The 19,708-nt window shown below is 34.5% G+C and overlaps 2 protein-coding genes across 2 annotated transcripts; one reads left to right on the top strand and one right to left on the bottom strand.

The window, feature by feature from the left end:
* Positions 1–417: 417 nt before the first annotated feature.
* LOC103327454 (pollen receptor-like kinase 4) lies at positions 418–3,407 on the bottom strand. The gene is made up of 3 exons (XM_008229796.3): positions 2,451–3,407; positions 1,592–2,257; positions 418–1,411 (listed from the first exon to the last, which is right to left on the bottom strand). Exons 1-3 carry the CDS (start codon positions 3,163–3,165, stop codon positions 771–773), a joined length of 2,022 nt encoding a protein of 673 aa, XP_008228018.2. The 5' UTR covers positions 3,166–3,407; the 3' UTR covers positions 418–770.
* Positions 3,408–5,081: 1,674 nt separating this feature from the next.
* Positions 5,082–7,265, top strand: LOC103327523 (polygalacturonase QRT3-like). The gene is made up of 3 exons (XM_016793704.2): positions 5,082–5,223; positions 5,347–5,584; positions 6,117–7,265. The coding sequence occupies exons 2-3, from the start codon at positions 5,384–5,386 to the stop codon at positions 7,119–7,121; spliced, it is 1,206 nt and encodes a 401-aa protein (XP_016649190.2). The 5' UTR covers positions 5,082–5,223; positions 5,347–5,383; the 3' UTR covers positions 7,122–7,265.
* The last annotated feature ends 12,443 nt before the right edge of the window (positions 7,266–19,708 follow it).

Here is a 19,708-nt window from a genome sequence, read left to right as displayed (position 1 = left end):
ACTAGTACACATCATCTTCAAACTCATTCAGTTAAACATTTTTCCATTTCTTTGAAAGAAGAGAAATCGAATTTAGGACTTAAGATGCGGGAAAAATATTCTTAACCACTTGAGCTACTACAAGTCCTTTGCTACCAAATTACATTCTTGATCTCTGTAGTTTGACCAAACTTTTCACTTTGATATACCTTCATTTAAGTTTGGCAATTTTATTTATGTAGGTAACAATCAAGTCTTAAAAGTGTAAAATTATTAAAGAAAAATGGACAATATGAATACGTTTTGAGTTGATTCCAAGTCTAACACAGGTCATTGGTTTCAAATAGGAACACACAGAACGCAGTGCCCGAATTTAAAGAGAGTTTGACAAAAAAAGAACAAAAACAAAAGGAATTGAGAGAGAGAGAGAGAGAGAGAGCATATCTGATGACTAGTTTTATCAACTAATTAATTCCCATTACACCAAGATGATACAAGAGCCATCATCCCCAACACCTACAAATACAACCCCACTTCCTAATCCAAAAGAAATGGGGCAAAAGAAAAAAACAATGACACACAAAAACAAAAACAAATTAATTTCTTCATTGCTTTAAATTTCAAATCTCTCCCTGCCACATGCTTCAACTCATGGGAATGAAGCTAGCTGAAACCTAGTAGCCCCTGCACGTATATAAATAATATTCTTCTAATTTACAACATGGTTTCTCTAAGTCCCAACCAGCCAGCAATACTTGGAACCAAAAGTCCTCATCATTTCTCTTCTGCAATCACACAACTTGAGAGGTATAATCATCTCCTTCACTCGAAACACTTGATCGATAATCTCCATCACTTTCTCCCTCATTCAGCTCATCAATCTTCTCAACCACTTCATTCAAATACAGCCTTCTCTCCACATCCTCCTCACAACATTTCACACCAATCTTCAACAGCTTCAGCAGCTCTCCTTTGCTGCTCCCCACACCCCCCATTTCCACATCAAACACCTCGCTGGTCCTCTTCTCTTTGATCATTCCGTTAACCCAGCTGGCCAAATCCGCTCTGCTGTCGAAGCTCTGCTTGAGATAGTTCTCTGGGAACTTGCCTGTCAACACCTCCAAGATTATGATCCCCAAGCACCAGACATCGGTCTTCTTCGTGATGCGCCGGTGCTGGGCATATTCGGGTGACTTGTAGGCCATCATCAGGTGTTGGGCTTGCTCCATGTTGATCACTGGAAGTAGGGCATAGTCATTCAAGAGGGGCTCAAAGTTTTCATCTAGAAGTACATTGGAGGATTTCAGATGGCCATGGGGTACAACCAAGCTAGGGAGTGCGCTGTAGAGGTAGGTCAATCCCCTGGCTATGCCTTTGATTACTCTCAAACGGATTGGCCAGTCCAGCACAGGCTGATCTGAATTGTGATTGCCTGTACAAAAGCAACTCCACCATGGATGATGTTATTTCAATATAGATGAATAAAAGTATTTGTACCGTATTTAATGACTGCATTGCTGATCACATCTCTCACGTGATTATGTTTGAAGCATGCATATAACTGTAATCTAACTTTTATTAATTGTGACAAAAATGAAGCCAAAAAACTCACCATGAAGATGAGAGGCCAAGCTACCATTCTCCACAAAGTCAGAAACCAAGAGCTTCTCTTCCCTTCTATAATAATAGGCCACCAGAGGCAACAAGTTTGGATGTGTCAATCTCCCAAGCCTTCTCATGTGCTCATGGAACTCCTCTCTTCCCACATTGTTCATCTGCTTATACCTCTTGACGACCACAGCATCAGTCATGATCAGAGCCTTGTAGGAAGCCCCAAACGTCCCGCTCCCTAAGATCTCAGCCGAGGCTCTAAGCAGGTCATGCAAATCAAACTTCTGCCTATCATCCCTCACAAATGACAACTTTCCAAGGTCACCCTTCTTTGGATGTGGCGTAGCTTCTACCGACTTAACATCCATTTGGCTGCTCCCACCAGCTGCCGTGTACTTGGAGGCCGAGTCGTCCAATGATTCGGCCACGTCTAATTCTGATTGTTGCCTTTTCTTGTTGAGAAAAATCAAAATCACAGCAATGAGGGCCAGTAGGAGCAATATACTCATCACAATCAGGGCTATTTTTAGACCCGACGATGGCTTCTTAGCGGTGCCGCATGAGTCCCCAGAACATTCAGATGGCGGAGCTGAAGGAGGAGGAGAAGCAGGAGGAGGAGGGTCGCTGCATTTTCCCGCTAGAGGTGGACCACATAGTTTTCCATTGCCTACATTTTGTTCACAGGAAATTAAATAAATAAACAGTGATGCTTTTGATGAAAAATTATCCTAATACCAGATTACTTGCATTGTAAGGCATGCATTGCATAGTCATCCATATTTTTCTTTGAATTCAAAATAAATCAGTCTACATATATGGGAAGAAATCTCATGCATGAATGTACATTTGTAATTACTTACCTGAAAAACTACTTGGATCCAGCTTGCTTAGGCCTTCTGGAACTGGACCCTCCAATTCATTGTTAGCTAGATTCAACCTCTTCAGACTCTTCTGTCGAAAATCTGGTATTTGGCCACTAAATTTGTTCCCCTCAAGCCCCACATCAAAAATCTTAGGCGACGTGGTAAGGGAAGAAGGGATTTTGCCTGTAAACTGATTGTTCCCCAAATACAATTTCCTCAACAAAATCATGCCCTCAAATGCGTCATCAGGAATCTCACCTGAGAAATGATTATAAGACAAATACAAAGACCTCAACTTTAGGTTCTTAAGCTCAGGCAATGGACCAGCCAAACTATTGTTCATGAAGCTTAGGGTCTTCAAATAAGGCAATTGAGTAAGAGGCTCCAAATCAAGCTTTCCCTGCAAACCCAAGTTTTCAAGCTGCAAACCCCTCACATTCCCATTGAAGCAAAGCACACCAACCCAATTCACCTTGTTACCATTACACGGGTCTTTGTTAGGATCCCAACTGCTAAGAGTGGCACTTTCGTTTCCCAATTGTAACGTTTTCTTGAACCTCATAAGGGCTTCAGTGGTTGTAGCCATTGGTGAACCAAAAGGTAGCATGACCATGCATGAAAGCACGGCAATGAATAGAGCAACAAAAAATGTTGGGGTAGGGTTTGGTGCGCGCATAAGCCTAGCCATAGCCATATGCGCGCCCATTACCATGCGTTGTTGTGAAAACCAAAAAGGGTCCCCAGCTTACTTATCAGAAACTAAACTGATTTCTATCAATTTGAATGAACTAAAACCTCTCTCTCTCTCTCTGTCTTTGCTTTTGATTTTGGTATTGGTGTGGCAAATGGGAATTAGAGGACATGCAAAAGGGTGGGCGTGAAGGGGCCAAAACCAGAGAAGAGGAAGAGGGGTGGGGATGATATTGGAAGAAATTAGGAAACCATAGTCCATGAAATTGACAAGGTCTAATTAGTGTGCACACAAGACAGCGCAAAAGGGTTGTTTTTGTGTGTTAGATAGAGGTTGAGTTTTAGACAGGAGAGATGTAAGGCCTGCCTTTCAATTGGAAATGTTGTTTTGCTATATATTGTGGGCAACGTTGTATTGCCAATTATAGATTGTGATGATTGATCATGCTTTCCTTGAGCTTGTATAATGTTTTATTTTCTCCCAGATATCTCTCATGAATTAAAACAGGAAACTAATCAACCTATTGGTGGGTTTTAGATTTTTTGTTTTATGGTTTATGATGGGTTTTAAATTCTTAGGACTATATCAAATGCAAGGGTTAATTGCTAGCTAGAAATCAGAAAAATTAGTAGTACAAGTACTAACAAGAATAATGGTTTTGTTTTGGTTCCAAAAAAAAATAACGGTGTTCTAATAGCTAGATTCTCAAGTCTGCCACTTTCCTAAATTAAGTAAATCGCTATCGAAACTTGTGTAACCAATTCCTGTTTATTTGTAAAAATCTCTCAAAAACTTTGAAAAACAATTGCAATATGTCAGCTTACTATTATCCTTTTTTTGTTTTTTTGACATAAATAAGGTTATTCAAGAGAACTCTTTTTGTCAATAACTAAAAAGTATCAAATATCAGTTGTTCTTTTATCAATCAAGTCCATTTAATAATAAAATTAAAATTGAAGGTTAACTTAGTAATTTCACCATTATTCACTCTCCTATGTTTTCGCTCCACACCCATCAACTTCTTCCACCGACTTTCATCACATGCACAGTGATATATACGACTTTCGTCAACCCTAATGACATAAATTTCTCTCTGACGAAAAAAAAAATCATGGAACATATGCACCACACATTCTATAGTTTCAAATTCAGTAGAAACGTAATACCAAAGATAAGTGAAGAAAACGACTAAAACGATGGAGAGAAAACAGAGCTGGCCTGGCCTGGCCTATCAAGGTTGAAAACCCCGGTGGCTTTTGTTGCGGTCAAGTTCGAAGTTGAAAACCCAAATGACCAAGAAACAATGAAAGCAATAGCTGAAGATATTTGCAGCAACTCTGGCCTAACTTCCCCGCTGCTGCACCGGTATTTCTTGCCCCAGGAGTGTACACACCACATTACTAGAAATTAGATCATACGGACCAACTGTGTTGTGAAAAGTGTGACATGAATTGTAAACGTGTGCTTCAAGTTTAATTTGCCCAGGACTCATCGCGCTCATCATCAATTAGTCAAACTTCAAGTTCAATTTTCTCTTTCATTGATTAATTATTGCCTAACATTTGGGGCACTCTATAAATTCAAATCTCAAATAGTGTTGATATAATCAGGTCATAATTAATTCATTAATTCGGTCATCTCTAATTTACGTACACAAATTTAATCCTTCTATTATCTTTTTCAAAGAAAGTAAACGAATTCAAAATCATTATAATTAGCAGCGGAACTACATGTAGGCCTAGGATGACCTCGGAGTCTAGGATTTTTTTGGCTTCCGCCAGGAAAGTATCTTTCAAAGATTAGTATGAATGTTAGCCAGTATATATAAGATGTTGGCTGAGATGGAGAGTCTACATACATTTCTCTCTCTCTCTCTCTCTCTCTCTCTCTCTCTCTAAACAGAAAGCCATGCTACCACCAAATGCTATGTTAGTGAAGCTCTTAATGTGGTTTATGTATCTAAATGTAATGGTTAATCATGGAGAAAGCTCATACGCAGGGGCAGCTGATGATACTTACCACGACCAAATGAAGCGCATGGCTTTGATGATGAAGGCATCACATACTATCCAAAATAAGGTGCGAAGTCCATAGTTTGTTATTTTTTCTTTAAATAGAAAATAAAAATTGGGTTTGGCTTATTTTGATTAATTTTCCGAAATGATCAGATATATATGATGGTTGTTCATATGTGATTCATAGGTGTCCTCGGGCTCACGTGTTCATCACGTGACTGAGTATGGTGCTGACCCCACTGGAAGATTGGACAGCACAGGGGCACTTCAGGAAGCTATCTCTGCTTGCCTTTGCATCTCCTCTTGATGGTCACCTGATTACGGGTGTTGCTGACCTTGGAGGCACTGAAGTTCACCTTGATGGAGGCACGTACAAGATCAGCCGTCCATTGCGCTTACCAGACGCCGGTGGTGGAAACTTTATGGTACAATTTTTTTTTTTTGTGGTCGAAACTTTATGGTATTCCTTCTAACACATTATCTCAATTAGTAGTACATATAGATGAACTCACTGTGTGTTTTAATGGGATGGAGTGTGTTGGATGAAATATGTAATTACTATATGGGGTAGCCTTAACATTTTAAGTTTAGTATCAGACTTATTAATTTTTTTTATATTTTTTATAAACCGATAATCTACGTTAAATTAATTTAAATTACAAGGAGAGAGGGAATTCGTACTCAGGTGCAGAGTGAGGAGCATATCCGTTCTAGCCAACTTGGCTAAGCTCATATCTATAATTGATTGCAGGTGAATATTGACTCATGTAATTGATTGCAACCAACTAGCTCTTAGTTTAGTAATAATTATCTTCCTAATTAATGCTAAAAGATGTATAATTCGATTTCCCTCATGTCATAATAATAAATAAAAAAAGTTGATTTCATATTTCATGTTTATATTTTTAAAATTTTATTTTGTCCATAGTCTCATGGGATATTGTTATGGTGTTACAGATTCATGGTGGATCCCTTCATGCATCTGATGATTTCCCGACCGATCGCCATTTGATCGAGTTGTGGTCATCCTCGAATTCTTTTGTGTACGAAGACATTACACTCAAGGATCTCATGATAAACTCAAATTTCAGAGGTGGTGGCATTGCAGTTATAAATTCACTAAGAAGTACCATTGACAATTGTTACATTTCACATTTCACCACCAATGGTATACTAATCCAAGGTGGCCATGAAACCTATGTTAGAAACTCCTTTATCGGCCAACACATCAATATTGGCGGTGATCACCGTGAAAGGAACTTTTCTGGTATTGGAATTAACATCCAAGGAAACGATAACGCAATCACCGATGTGGTAATTTTTTCAGCATCAATTGGTGTAATGGTACAAGGGCAAGCCAATGTGCTCACTGGGGTACATTGCTATAACAAGGCCACTACATGGGGTGGGACCGGAATTTATGTTCGGGCTCCCGGGTTGACCCAGACTCGAATACTGAACTCCTACTTTGATTTCACGGGTATTGTGGCGGAGGACCCGGTCCAGCTCCATATAGCGGGGTCATTCTTCCTTGGCAATGCCTTTATTTTGATTAAATCGCTGAAGGGTGTGGCATGTGGCATTAGTATTGTTGACAATATGTTTTCAGGTGATTATACGGGTGTCCCAATCGTCCAACTAGATCAATCTAACGGACAGTATTTTACTACCATTGATCAAGTCATGGTTGACCGAAATGTAGTACAGGGCATGGTTCTTAAATCAACGGTTGCCAAGGGGTCAGTTTGGAGCAATGGGACTAGATGGACCGTTGATTTCTCAAAACTTCTCCTCTTCCCTGATCTCATACAAAATGTGCAATACACATTGCATGCAAGTAAGTCATTTCCTAAGCATGTTCTACGAAACGTGTCAAGCAATCGTGTGACGGTGGAATCCGACGTGCCAGTTTCAGCCACGTTGCGTGTATCAGTAGATCAAAGCATGATGGGCTACGTATAATTAGGAACCTAATTGTGATTAAAATACGTGTATAGCAAGCACATACATGATACAATGAAGTCCATTTTTTCTTCTTATGAAAAGTATCCATTCAGTGGCAAATTAGTCGTAGCCGTAGTTAGTAAAGTCTAGTTGGAACTTCTCTTTCTTTTTCTTTTTTTTTTGGTTATCCCAATAAGTCTAATTGGACTTGGAGTCTAAATACAATTCAAAATTCTCCAACTCTATTGGTTATCAATTAATGCAAGTTGTCAATCTTTTTTCGAAGTGTTGTTAGCTACAAAAAGAAAGCAAGATGCTTCTTCTCTGCTGCCTCCTGTCCAGCCCAATGAATTGAACTTCTTGTACTTTGACAATTCAACGACGAATGGATTGTGCACTAGTAAATTGACTTGACCATTGCTCACCTCTTAATCTGGAGAAAAATTTGGGTGTAAAGAGGATAACATTATTTTGCTATCATTTGTCAATCACGCTATGTCATACGTAATAACTTTTTCATTTAGCAGTGTAATTGACCGAGGATTAGCAAAATAATGCTATCAACATTTCATATAGGTTTTTATTCTTAATCTGGTGTATGCTCACCACCAAGATGGCAAACTCAAAATTACTTAAGTTTTATTAGAAAAAGTAATAATTCTAGAAGCACCAACTCACTTCTCAAAGTTTCAATGCAATACAGTAGATGTAGATTAGGTCAAGGTAGTGTGCTCATTCCATTGCATTCAATTGCATTCAATTTCGATCAACTCATATCTAACTTCTTTAATATACGATGAAAGTTTTATAAAGTCAATGCAAAATGGCAGATGTAGATTAGGTTGCTCATTCCATTGCATTCAATTTCGATCACCCTTCATGTATGTACGTATCCTACACATCTTTTATTCTATTTTAGCTTTTAACCAATGGGGAACAAGTTTTCCCAGTAAACTGCTTGCACCGAAAAGCAAGCTAGAGAAGCACACAACACAATCAACCAATATATAGAGCAGAACAAACTGCACAAACTGAACAAAACCCTGCAACACAATTGGCCCGGCAAAGTTTTTCTCTTCTTCATTAATCCTAAACATCTTGAAATCTTATGAAGATTTCCAACTCACTCTCTTGTGACCCCGCTTTAATTTCTTCTGCTCTAAGTCATCTAAATCCGTGCACGACATGCATGAATTTTTTTTCCATCCCCACATATAATAGCACTTGTTGCGCACTACATACACAAGCACATTTTGACCACACAACTTTGTCCTTCAAATTATAGTTCTTTTTGGGAGTTCTACCAAAGGTACACAGTATATTCACATTCATTTCTGTTAGAGCATAAGGAGTAGAAATTAGTTTTAATTCAATAAAATTTTAAAGCAAAAGGCAGAAGATCAACCAAAAACAAAACAAAACAAAAAGAAAAGTGAAGGTAGCAATACCACTTTGATGGAACAAATATTCGTGGGTTTTTTTTTCTTCAGAAGAATGGTGAAAAATGTAGGTGGATGGTGAGGGAGCAGACGTATATGGCAAGTTAACACAATATCGTTTGTTGTTTTAGTTGTAAATGTTCTATATTTAGACTAAGCGGCGGCAATAATTGTAAGAGTGCCTTTTCTTTTAGAGGTAATTCCGTTATTAATAGAATAAGCATTAGCTGGGGTACATATTGGATCACCTAATAAATTACCTCTACTCTAGCTCTAGGTAATTAAATCCATAAGTTACCTCTAGCCCAAAAGCCAACACTTGTGTGCATAATTATACCCATAAATTGCCTCAAGTCTAGGTAATTGAACTCATATAATACATTTGGTATGGATCTTTAAACTCATAATTAAAGTAAAAAAGTACCCATATAAAAGGTTACAGAAAAAGGAAAAAGAAACTCACACGTCCACAACAGGTACTCATCTTGAGTATGTTGAGATAAAACTCCATAAAAATTGCTTTGGAAAACCCAAGAAAAAAACTATTACCTGGAAGATATAGGTATGTGTGTGTGTGTGGGTGCGTGTATATATATATACAGAAATTCTTCTATGCGGACGTCCGGACGTTATTATCGTGGGAACACTATATATTTTCTACTACTCCTCCCTACTTTCCTCCCAATTCACAATGACATAATGTGATGACATCTGCTTTCCCTTACAGAAATTCTATATATATAGGAAGCTTTAAAAAAAATTGCTTAAGAAAACTCAAGAAAAAACTATTAAGGTAGGTACATATATATATATATGTGTATATATACAAGGAAACACATTATATATATAAAGAAATACCTTATATATAAGGAAACTCATACACACACACACACACACACACACACATATATATAAAGAAACGCTGAATTTTAGGAAAGTTTTTTCATATAATTCCATTTATGGTAGGCATATACTATAAATTCCTAAAATTTTATGGACATACTAAGTGTCCGTTTGACATTGTTTATTTTGGGGTGATAAGTGATTTTTTTTAAAATTTGGGAAAGCCCAGCCCGTTTGGTAAACTATGAGAAAATCACTTATTGTTAAAAATTGTTGTGAGAGAAAGCTATAAGGGAAAGCAGCTTATGAGGTACTTTCAATTTCTGATTATGCAGGAATCAGTTTCAAAGAAGCGCTGGGTTTAATGATTATGCAGCAATCATTTTCTGATTATGCAGGAATCAGTACCAACCACTCTTTTAACAAAAAGTTGTACCAAAATGTCAAACTGTTTTATCTCACAGTTGATTTCTCTCACAGCAAATCTGACATGCCAAACTGGCCTTAATTGCTTATTGGTAACAATGGACTGCAATTGAAAAAGGAGAGAGTGTGAACTGCATTCATTACATCTCCATGAAAATCGACCTATATCTAAGAAGCCCTAATCTAATCTTTCTTTTTAGCTAGAATTAGGTAGATAGATCTTGAGGAAGTTGGGCAGAGTTGAGTCTTTTTAACATAGCCTTACTAATCATAGAGGTAGACTAATAAAAAATTAACTACAGTGGCAAAGTACGTGGGTGTGGATTACACATAGAGGGCCATAGTATGATGTTTTGTGCACTTCTGAACTACATTTGTATGCGTCTACTTGGCGAAGCACCCGATGGTGGTCTAGACAATGCTTGTGCAAGAGCAAGGAAATGGATTCTTGATCATGGTGGTGCAACACACTCTTCATCTTGGGGAAAGATTTGGATGGCAGTATGATCTTTTCTAACAAACTTATAATGGTAATCATATGAGAAGAAGATTATAAGTTTGTTAGAAATGATCATACTGCCATCCAAATCTTTCCCCAAGATGAAGAGTGTGTTGCACCACCATGATCAAGAATCCATTTCCTTACGATGGTCTGCAGAGAAAACCATATTAAGATGGCCCGTAATATACAGGGCCATAACCTGCATTTTAAGAGAAGAAACAGGAGAGAAGAAAAAAAGGGGGAATTAATTGCTCCGAAACCCAGATGGCCAAATACATCAATTTCATCTACACATCATACTTTTGCAGTTAAGAGATAAAAAAAAACTTTGTTTTGGGAGTTTGACAAAAGTAGTATGCTCTTGCATATTGTGGAAACAAATTTAAAGAGTTACAACTCACAACGGGAGGAGTATAAAACAAAGGACCAGTATGTTCAGCCGGCCAATGGCCGTGTGGTGATTGCAAGGTAGACCAGGCAACAGCCCTTTTGAATGCAGCGGAGGCTTTTTCATGTCTACATTCCTCATCATCATCTTCGATTTTAACTTGGGGAATTGTTTGCTTGAAATTTCTCTCTCTGTGAAGCTACATTTATTCGTTAAAGAAAAAGTTATTAGAAAAATGAAAAAAAATGTAATCGAGTATAAAAACTTCAATTTTATCCCGTAACATGGCACATAATCCCCAACAATTCCTAGTCCATACTTGGGGAATTCTTTGCTTTAATTGTTTGTGTCGATGGAATTTTAAAAGGTTTTAAAAATTTAACCATTTTATTTATTTAATTATTTTGGCTGTTTTATTTTATTTATTGTGGGGGTTATAAATATTTAATATTCAAGTTTTATTTCTGGTTGGTGAATGCCTTAATTTTTTGGTTGGTGAACTTTTATGGTTGGTGAAGGTTACATGGTTTTGGATGCCTATAAAAGGCCACTCCTCCTTCACACAAGAGACACACAAAAAACACAATACACTGTTAGAATATCACATACCACAATCACCACCACAAACTAATTCTTTCCTTTTCTACTTTTACATATATTCTTTACTTTATATTATTATTATTTTGGGTAATGGTTCTGTGACTTGGATACCTATATCTGTCTATGAACGTGCTCATAGCGGATCTTGAGTTTGTGTACAAGGGGTCGTATCTTGGAGTCTTGTAGACCGTCAGTACCTGCACGTAGGGAGGCTACAAAGGCTTTAGGACAACGTCTTTGACGTGCTTCACCGTACCAAACTCACCTTCTTACCTATTATTTATTTTCCTTTTATTTCCCTATTATTTTGTTTTCTTCAATTTCATTATACCTTCAAAGTTTTTCAATTTGTTTATATGTTATTTATAATATAAATATTTTGTATTTGGCTTTACGGAAAGAGGGAAATTATTATTTTTCACAACAATCTAAAGCCTTTGTAAGTTAAAGTTGTTTTCTTCCCGTATTGCTAGCTTTAATATCTTTTAACTCTTTGACGGAAGCTTTTGCATTCGTATTGGATTTTCAAAATGAAAATTACGATTTATTTTGGGTAGATTCAGTTTGAAGCTTTCATGTTGTCTATACAATTTCAACTGCTTTAAATATTGTTGGTACTTTTATATGTTTATAATTTGTCGCTAACGTTTGGGAAATTACTGCTAGTGTTTGAAAATAAAAACCTACAGACTAATTTATTTGGTATTATTATTATAGTTCAAAGTATTATTATTTTATGTGGTGTGTCTGTTTTTAAAATACATTTCAGAATCTTAATAATGTTAATAGCATTCAAAAGCTAATTAATGACCATTGAAATTTCAAAGCACGTATATATATTTGATTTTATTGTGTTGAGCCTTTTTAACATTTGCCTTCATTCATTTTGGTTGCCATCAATCTTCCTTTATATAATGGTCCTTTATAATCGTTTTTTTTAAAATCGTTTTATTGTTCTCAATTGCCAAAAAGGTCTGCTTTACTTTTGGAAATCCTTCATATCAACGTGAGAAGCAATTATAATATATTCTTGGCCGTAAAGTTTATTGTTTGCAATTATTTTTTTTAACGTTGGGTTTCTATACATTATCTTTATAGTTTTTTGTGTCAGTTTTAGTTCTGACCTATCTGTGTTTTCAATTTTATATTGATTCTTTATTTTCATTTATAGATATCAATTTTTGCGAAACGTGCAGAGAGTTTATGTGATATTATTGCAACTTTTATTGAGCTTAATTATTCTTTATATTGCTGGCTGTCATTGCTTTAAATTTGGGAGAAAAACGAAGCATTTTTTTTTATAGTATAAATGCCATTAGCTAGTTGGTTGATACATCAATGTTGAGAATTAGAATTTTTACATTTATGGAGAAATTAATTTTGACTATTCTATTTTGTTGAGAATATAATGTCCTATATTGAAATCCATTGTTGGTACAATTTATTTTGGACGTTAGTTTTTGAGATCCATTGTTGTCATTAACTTTAATTAGAAGCTTTGCAACGGCCATTTCATTGACATAACTGTTTTGTACCTTGGTATTACTTTCAATCATTATTTTGGTTGCCGTTAATTTCTTTTTATGACTTCATTTCAATTGGTCTTTCAAATAAGGCAATTTCTTATTGTGATGGTTATTTTTAATTGCTGAAGGTTTTATTACAAAATCTTTTTGCTGAAGCAATCAAAAGTATTCATTAATATTTTTTTCAAACCGTGTAATCAAATTACATAAAACTATTAGTATCAAACCGTGTTATTAATATATATAATATCAGTTTTATTTTATGTATTTAGTGGTTTTACTATTATATTTATTATGCTTATTAAGATGACATTGAATTGGCATTAGAGTACCTGCCGTTAGATTAGCTTTACCCTAAACCCTTCATGACATTTAGAGCTTTTATTTTGGCAGTTGATTATTGCCTTTAATGTTCTGAACATTTATGCAATTTAATTACATCTTTGTTTTAATGCCTTGGATTCTTTTTAATTACATATTCGATTGTGCAATCCTTCGTATTAGTTACTTGAGTTAATCTTGATACAAATATATTGAGTGAATTAATATTCTTTTGATTGTCAAGTGTTGACAGCTGACACTTTGAGTTAATTGTCATGAAGTATACATTGTGAAATCCTCCTCAGAAAACTGAAATGAAATAATAAATTATATCACTGTAAGTGGTATTAATTTTGAGTTTTGGTGTAAGACTTTCAAACACTGTTATGTTTACAATGACTATCAAGATAACTATGAGTACATATCTTATAATTTTAAAATTAAATAAATTTTGGTACAGTCTTCATATATTTTGAGAATTCCCTAATTTGTGGGGGTTGAGTTTTTCCTTAACTATGTGGGTATTTCAAACACAAAATTTAATCTCAATACTTATTTTATGTTGAATGTAATTTTCCAAATTTTGAGTGGTTTTGATTACCTCTTTAAAACTGAATTTATTTTGTACATTTATTATATAAGTTTTCATATCTCCTTTATTCAGATTTATTCTATTTTAATTAGCGCTCAAATGCTTACGTTATTTGCGTTTTGATAATTATTAATATTTTATTTTAAAACGTGTGGACCAATTTGTGGAAGTTGAATTTTCTTAAAGGGGAACTTTAATACTGTAATTTCATTTGTTACTAACATTAAGCAATTTTGCTGGAAAATATTAGATTCATTTATGTTGGCTTTTCCTTCTCTCTTTCCCATAATTTTTTGTGTGTTTTTAATTTCTTTATGCTCTCATGGGAAAGATTCATTTAGTGACATAATACTTTTTATATTTTATTGGCAAACATACTATGTCTATATGAAATTTGTTTCATTATGCAAGTTTATTATGAGACTAATTTATCTTCAATTTGATACGAAAATATTTGCAACTAATGATGATTTTGGCATAAAATTTTGGTAGAGACTTCTTATTGTCTTATAGATTCATATTGAGAATCAACAAGATACAATTTCAACTTGGATATGTGATCATGATTTCAGCCATTTGGAGTGCACAAAAGGGATTAAGGGTATCCTGAAATACTCAGTGCTTATAAATAAATTTATTTAATGAATTAATTGTTATATTGTTGTTCATAAGTGGTAGCAGGTGTACTCAAAGTTTTATGGACTTGAGAGGTACTCTTGATCAAAAGATTTAATGTATGATGTATTTCCGTTATACTTAACTGTATACCAATGCATATTTAATTTCCAATTATACTGAGGTGAAATCTACTAATTATTTGTGTGCAAGATTGTGTAGGAAATATTTTAATAACATGCAGGTTTAAAGCGCCAAAAATGGAGAACAAAGACATGACCTACATTATATATGCCTTGTGAAGGCTAGTCTTAATATGCATGCCTCGTGGAGGAGGCTATTAATGCAAAATGTCGAGGGGGATGTGCTTAAGCCCATAAGGGAGTCACCTAGGGAGGTAACCCAACTTCTGTGATTGGAGATCCCATGAAGGAAGTTCAATGTGGTAGAAACAATCCATACTGCGTGACTCATATAGCACTCATAAAACTGAGGAGATATCCTTGAGATATTCTTCTGCTCATCCCTAAGGCAAAAGTGCTATTTTATGTGACGTTAGGAAGGGATTTATCCCTGAATGAGTTTCGAGGCGGGCAAACTCCCGCAGGGTACGGGTCACATGTACTCTTGGAGAACTCACCTAAGTGAGAGACGTCGTGAGGCCGCGACTATGAGAATTGGGCTATTCTCTAGTAACTCTCATGAGAATCAAGATTAGCGCATGGCCATAAATAGCGCTACCCCGCATCCAAGTCTCAACTAATACTATGTGTGGGATATGTTGAAGTTTGGTCAAAGGGGCCGAGTTCAATACTGTGTACACTCAGGTTCCTCAAATGGAGACTATCATCACTAAGTGTAGGTTCAAGCCCGGAAGGCACCTACACCTATTACATAGTATTATATTGCCCATATATATTATATATTTTTCACTTGGTTTTTCGTCATGGTAAAATTTTGAAAACCTTGTGGGGGATTGTTGGAATTTTAAAAGGTTTTAAAAATTTAACCATTTTATTTATTTAATTATTTTGGCTGTTTTATTTTATTTATTGTGGGGGTTATAAATATTTAATATTCAGGTTTTATTTCTGGTTGGTGAATGCCTTAATTTTTTGGTTGGTGAACTTTTATGGTTGGTGAAGGTTACATGGTTTTGGATGCCTATAAAAGGCCACTCCTCCTTCACACAAGAGACACACAAAAAACACAATACACTGTTAGAATATCACATACCACAATCACCACCACAAACTAATTCTTTCCTTTTCTACTTTTACATATATTCTTTACTTTATATTATTATTATTTTGGGTAATGGTTCTGTGACTTGGATACCTATATCTGTCTATGAACGTGCTCATAGCGGATCTTGAGTTTGTGTACAAGGGGTCGTATCTTGGAGTCTTGTAGACCGTCAGTACCTGCACGTAGGGAGGCTACAAAGGCTTTAGGACAACGTCTTTGACGTGCTTCACCGTACCAAACTCACCTTCTTACCTATTATTTATTTTCCTTTTATTTCCCTATTATTTTGTTTTCTTCAATTTCATTATACCTTCAAAGTTTTTCAATTTGTTTATATGTTATTTATAATATAAATATTTTGTATTTGGCTTTACGGAAAGAGGGAAATTATTATTTTTCACAACAGTTTGTAGTCGATACATTTTTGTTTCTGACATATTACTCATCCCTAATAATATTAAGAGCATCCACAATGGTTGTTCAATAATTCAATCAATTGAACTACTTTGGCATCTATTACATTGAATTGTAATTTTACTTGCAATGATACATTTCAATAGTTATATCTTCTTACATGTTCTTTTACATACTCAAATAAAATAAAATGGATCAATTCAATAACAATAAAATTGTACCATTGAAATCTTCTTACATGTTCAAGTATGCATGCTACACTTGATCGGAGAAAAGAAGTACCCACGCTACAAATGCATTAATTGATGTATTATGACATTATGCATTAACGACATAATGTATTAATGGCTGTATTTTTTTTATTTTTTTTGGGTATGTTGGTTTCATGGTTTGTCTTAGGGGTGGACGCAATCTAGTTTGGAACAGTTGATTCTGATTTGATGATTTCTTTTTTTTTTTTGAAATTGGCCATCTGGTTTGAACCAATTTCGATTCAGTTTTCGATTTTTCCCATTTTTAATCGAATTATTATTATTATTATTTTTATACAAATTCTTACTAAAATTTTATTTTTTGAGCATGAAAATGAACAAATGATCCAATTTCATACAAAGAGAGACATTGGGCCTAGAAAAAAGAGATGTTTAGAAGTTGGGCTTAGGGAAATATTAGTTATGAGATTAAAAATGTAACATTGGATTTAAATAATTTTGTACAAAAAATAAAATAATACACAACCGGTTCGATTCGGGCTGGTCTGGTTTTTCCGTTACAAGAATCGGAATTGGAATCGGACCAAACCCATCCAATTTATTTTTGGTGAACTCGATTTTTTCAGCTCCAATTCAGCTTGGTTTTTCAATTTTCCGGTTTGAATGCCCACCCGTAGTTAGTCTATTGCAATTCAACAGAGGGTTCATCACATAGCCCCCTCTAGTACAATTGCATCTATTGCAATGAACTAAATCACACTATTGCAAATGAGATTTTATTATTTTAGTTCAATTTCATGCAATAAAATTGCATTGATCCTAACCAAAAAATGCTATCAATTCCATATCAATATCACTAGCCGTTTTTAAATAGTCAATTTTCATAAATATAGTTTTTGAGATTTGTGAAGAGAAATGAGAGAAAATTGAAGTACGTTTTTAGCAAATATTAGACTAGTGTAGAGGTAAAAAATCATCAAAATCGGAGTTAAACTAACAGTTAAATCATGATTTTTCATTTATAACAGTCGAAATTTTTTGTCCCGTTACTTGATCTCTGAATGTTTATTTTTTCCGATTTTTGGCGTATATGATCTCGAAGTATAAACAAACAAGTTTGATGGTTGGATAGTTGAAACTAGTTTCTTAAATGCGTATGCCATCAAAAAAAAATATTCACTAACAATTAAGAGTTTATTTATACTTTCGTTAAATATAACATAAGATTTTGTGGTATCCACTAGTGTAAATATTTTAAATTGAAGATCAAATTCAGTCATTGTATTCATATAGGGTCAAGGAGTGTAGCGGTAAAAAATCATCAAAATCGAAGTTAAAATAACCGTTAAATCATGATTTTTCATTTGTAACCGTCGAAATTTTTTGTCCTGTTACTTGATCTCTGAATGTTTATTTTTTCCGATTTTTGGCGTATATGATCTCGAAGTATAAAAAAAACAAGTTTGACGGTTGGATCGTTCAAACTAGTTTCTTAAAATGCGTATGCTATCAAAACAATATATTCACTAACAATTAAGAGTTTATTTATACTTTCGTTAAATATAACATAAGATTTTATGGTATCCACTAGTGTCGTCTATTATATGTAAAGATGATGGTTTGTTTAAAAAAGGTCGTCTATTATGAAATAAAGATGACGCTTTTTATAAAAAAACCTTCGTCTATTATGTAAAGATGACGCTTTTTATAAAATCGTCGTCTATTATATGTAAAGATGACGATTTTATACAAACCGTCGTCTATTATATGTAAAGATGACGTTTTTATAAAACCATCATCTATTATATGTAAAGATGACGTTTTTATATAAAACAACCGTCGTCTATTATATGAAAAGATGACGCTTTTTATAAAAACTGTCGTCTATTATGTGTAAAGATGACAATTTTTTTTATAAAAAAAAGCATCGTCTTTTAAACACGCTAAAAAATGGGCGCTTAAGTGAATTCGCGCTTGACAAATTTTCAAATTTTCACTCGTCTTTGAAAACCTTATCTCTCATTAACAAGCATCGTCTTTTAAAACACGTTAAAAAAAGGCTACTTAAGTGAATTCGCGCTCCAAATTTTCAGATTTTCCCCCGTCTCTGAAAACCTTATCTCTCCCTCCTTGAAACCCTCCTGCACTCTCTAAAACACCCTCATGAAACTCTCTACAAAATCATCAAAGAATCGATATCAATGAAGGAGTTGAGAGATTGAGGTCTTCGCAGATCCATAAGATGTAGAGGGATGTTCTGTATTTGAGAATCAAAGCTGGTTAAAAGGTTTGATTTGAAGGTCACCTAATCTCTTAATACCCTTATATATCTTGCTAGTGAATTCTAGATTTGTCTCTTTACGTTTTTGGTATGTTCTTTGTCTCCCTAATTTCAGATTTTGTCTCTCTTGATTTTTCTGGTTTGTTTACATATTTTTTTTATATTTCTAGTTTCTTTTTAGATTTTCTGATTTGTTATCAAGAGATGAGGAGGACGCTTGCAGATTTATAACTTTTTCTTTTGCAGGTTTTCTATGTGAGTCGTATGTTTTTTGTTGTTGAAAATTTGCAGGTTCTCGATGATCTTTTTTATGCTCATTTTACAAGTTTTCTATGGAAATATGGACCAATGGTAAAATTTCTCTTCCACCTAATTTTTTATGTTTATAATCTTAGCTTCTTCTTTTTTCTCTCTCTCTTTGTCATTTTGATTTATTTACAAGGATGATGGAGGAGACTTCAGTTGTACATCATTTGTATGTTTGGATGATGAATGCTTGGATTAGGAGTACGTAGGTCTTGTTAGGAATTATGTTTGTTGTAGAATAAAGATTGGTTAACTATGTAATAACTATTGAATCTTCAAGTTTTATGAAAAAACTATTTTTGAGTGTATATATTCATTAATAAAACATTATGGTTGGTTTTCTAGTTAAAATCGTTGTATAGCATCATAGGAAATAAAAAAGAACTAAAATGTAGCAGTTTGGAAACTTATTAGACGACGGTTTTGACAATAAATTATGGTCTTTACAGATAATTAACGACTATTTTTATATAAAAAAAGGGTCGTCTATTATATGTAAAGATGACGCTTTTATAAAACCGTTGTCTATTATATGTGAAGATGACGCTTTTTATATATATAAAAACGGCCGTCTATTATATGTAAAGATGACGATTTTTATACAAACCATCGTCTATTATATGTAAAGATGACGCTTTTATAAAACCGTCGTCTATTATATGTAAAGATGATGTTTTTTTATAAAAAACCGTCTATTATATGTAAAGATGACGCTTTTTATAAAAAAAGGGTCATCTATTATATGTAAAGATGACGCTTTTTATAAAAACCGTAGTCTACTATTATGAAGTAAAGATGACGCTTTTTATAAAAACCGTCGTCTATTATATGTAAAGATGACGCTTTTTATTAAAAAACGTCGTCTATTATATATAAAGATGACGGTTTTTAT

Source organism: Prunus mume, linkage group LG4 (genome assembly GCF_029339155.1).
Source record: "Prunus mume cultivar Tortuosa linkage group LG4, ASM2933915v1, whole genome shotgun sequence".
NCBI lineage: Eukaryota > Viridiplantae > Streptophyta > Magnoliopsida > Rosales > Rosaceae > Prunus > Prunus mume.
This window is presented reverse-complemented; position numbering and strand designations above follow the sequence as displayed.

Coding starts and splice junctions, on each gene's coding strand:
- LOC103327454 (XM_008229796.3), bottom strand. CDS start 3,165: ATGGTAATGGGCGCGCATATGGCTATGGCTAGGCTTATGCGCGCACCA. Junction 2,258..2,450: donor GGATCCAAGTAGTTTTTCAG/GTAAGTAATTAC, acceptor AACAAAATGTAG/GCAATGGAAAACTATGTGGT. Junction 1,412..1,591: donor CTTGGCCTCTCATCTTCATG/GTGAGTTTTTTG, acceptor GCTTTTGTACAG/GCAATCACAATTCAGATCAG.
- LOC103327523 (XM_016793704.2), top strand. CDS start 5,384: ATGGTGCTGACCCCACTGGAAGATTGGACAGCACAGGGGCACTTCAGG. Junction 5,585..6,116: donor CCGGTGGTGGAAACTTTATG/GTACAATTTTTT, acceptor ATGGTGTTACAG/ATTCATGGTGGATCCCTTCA.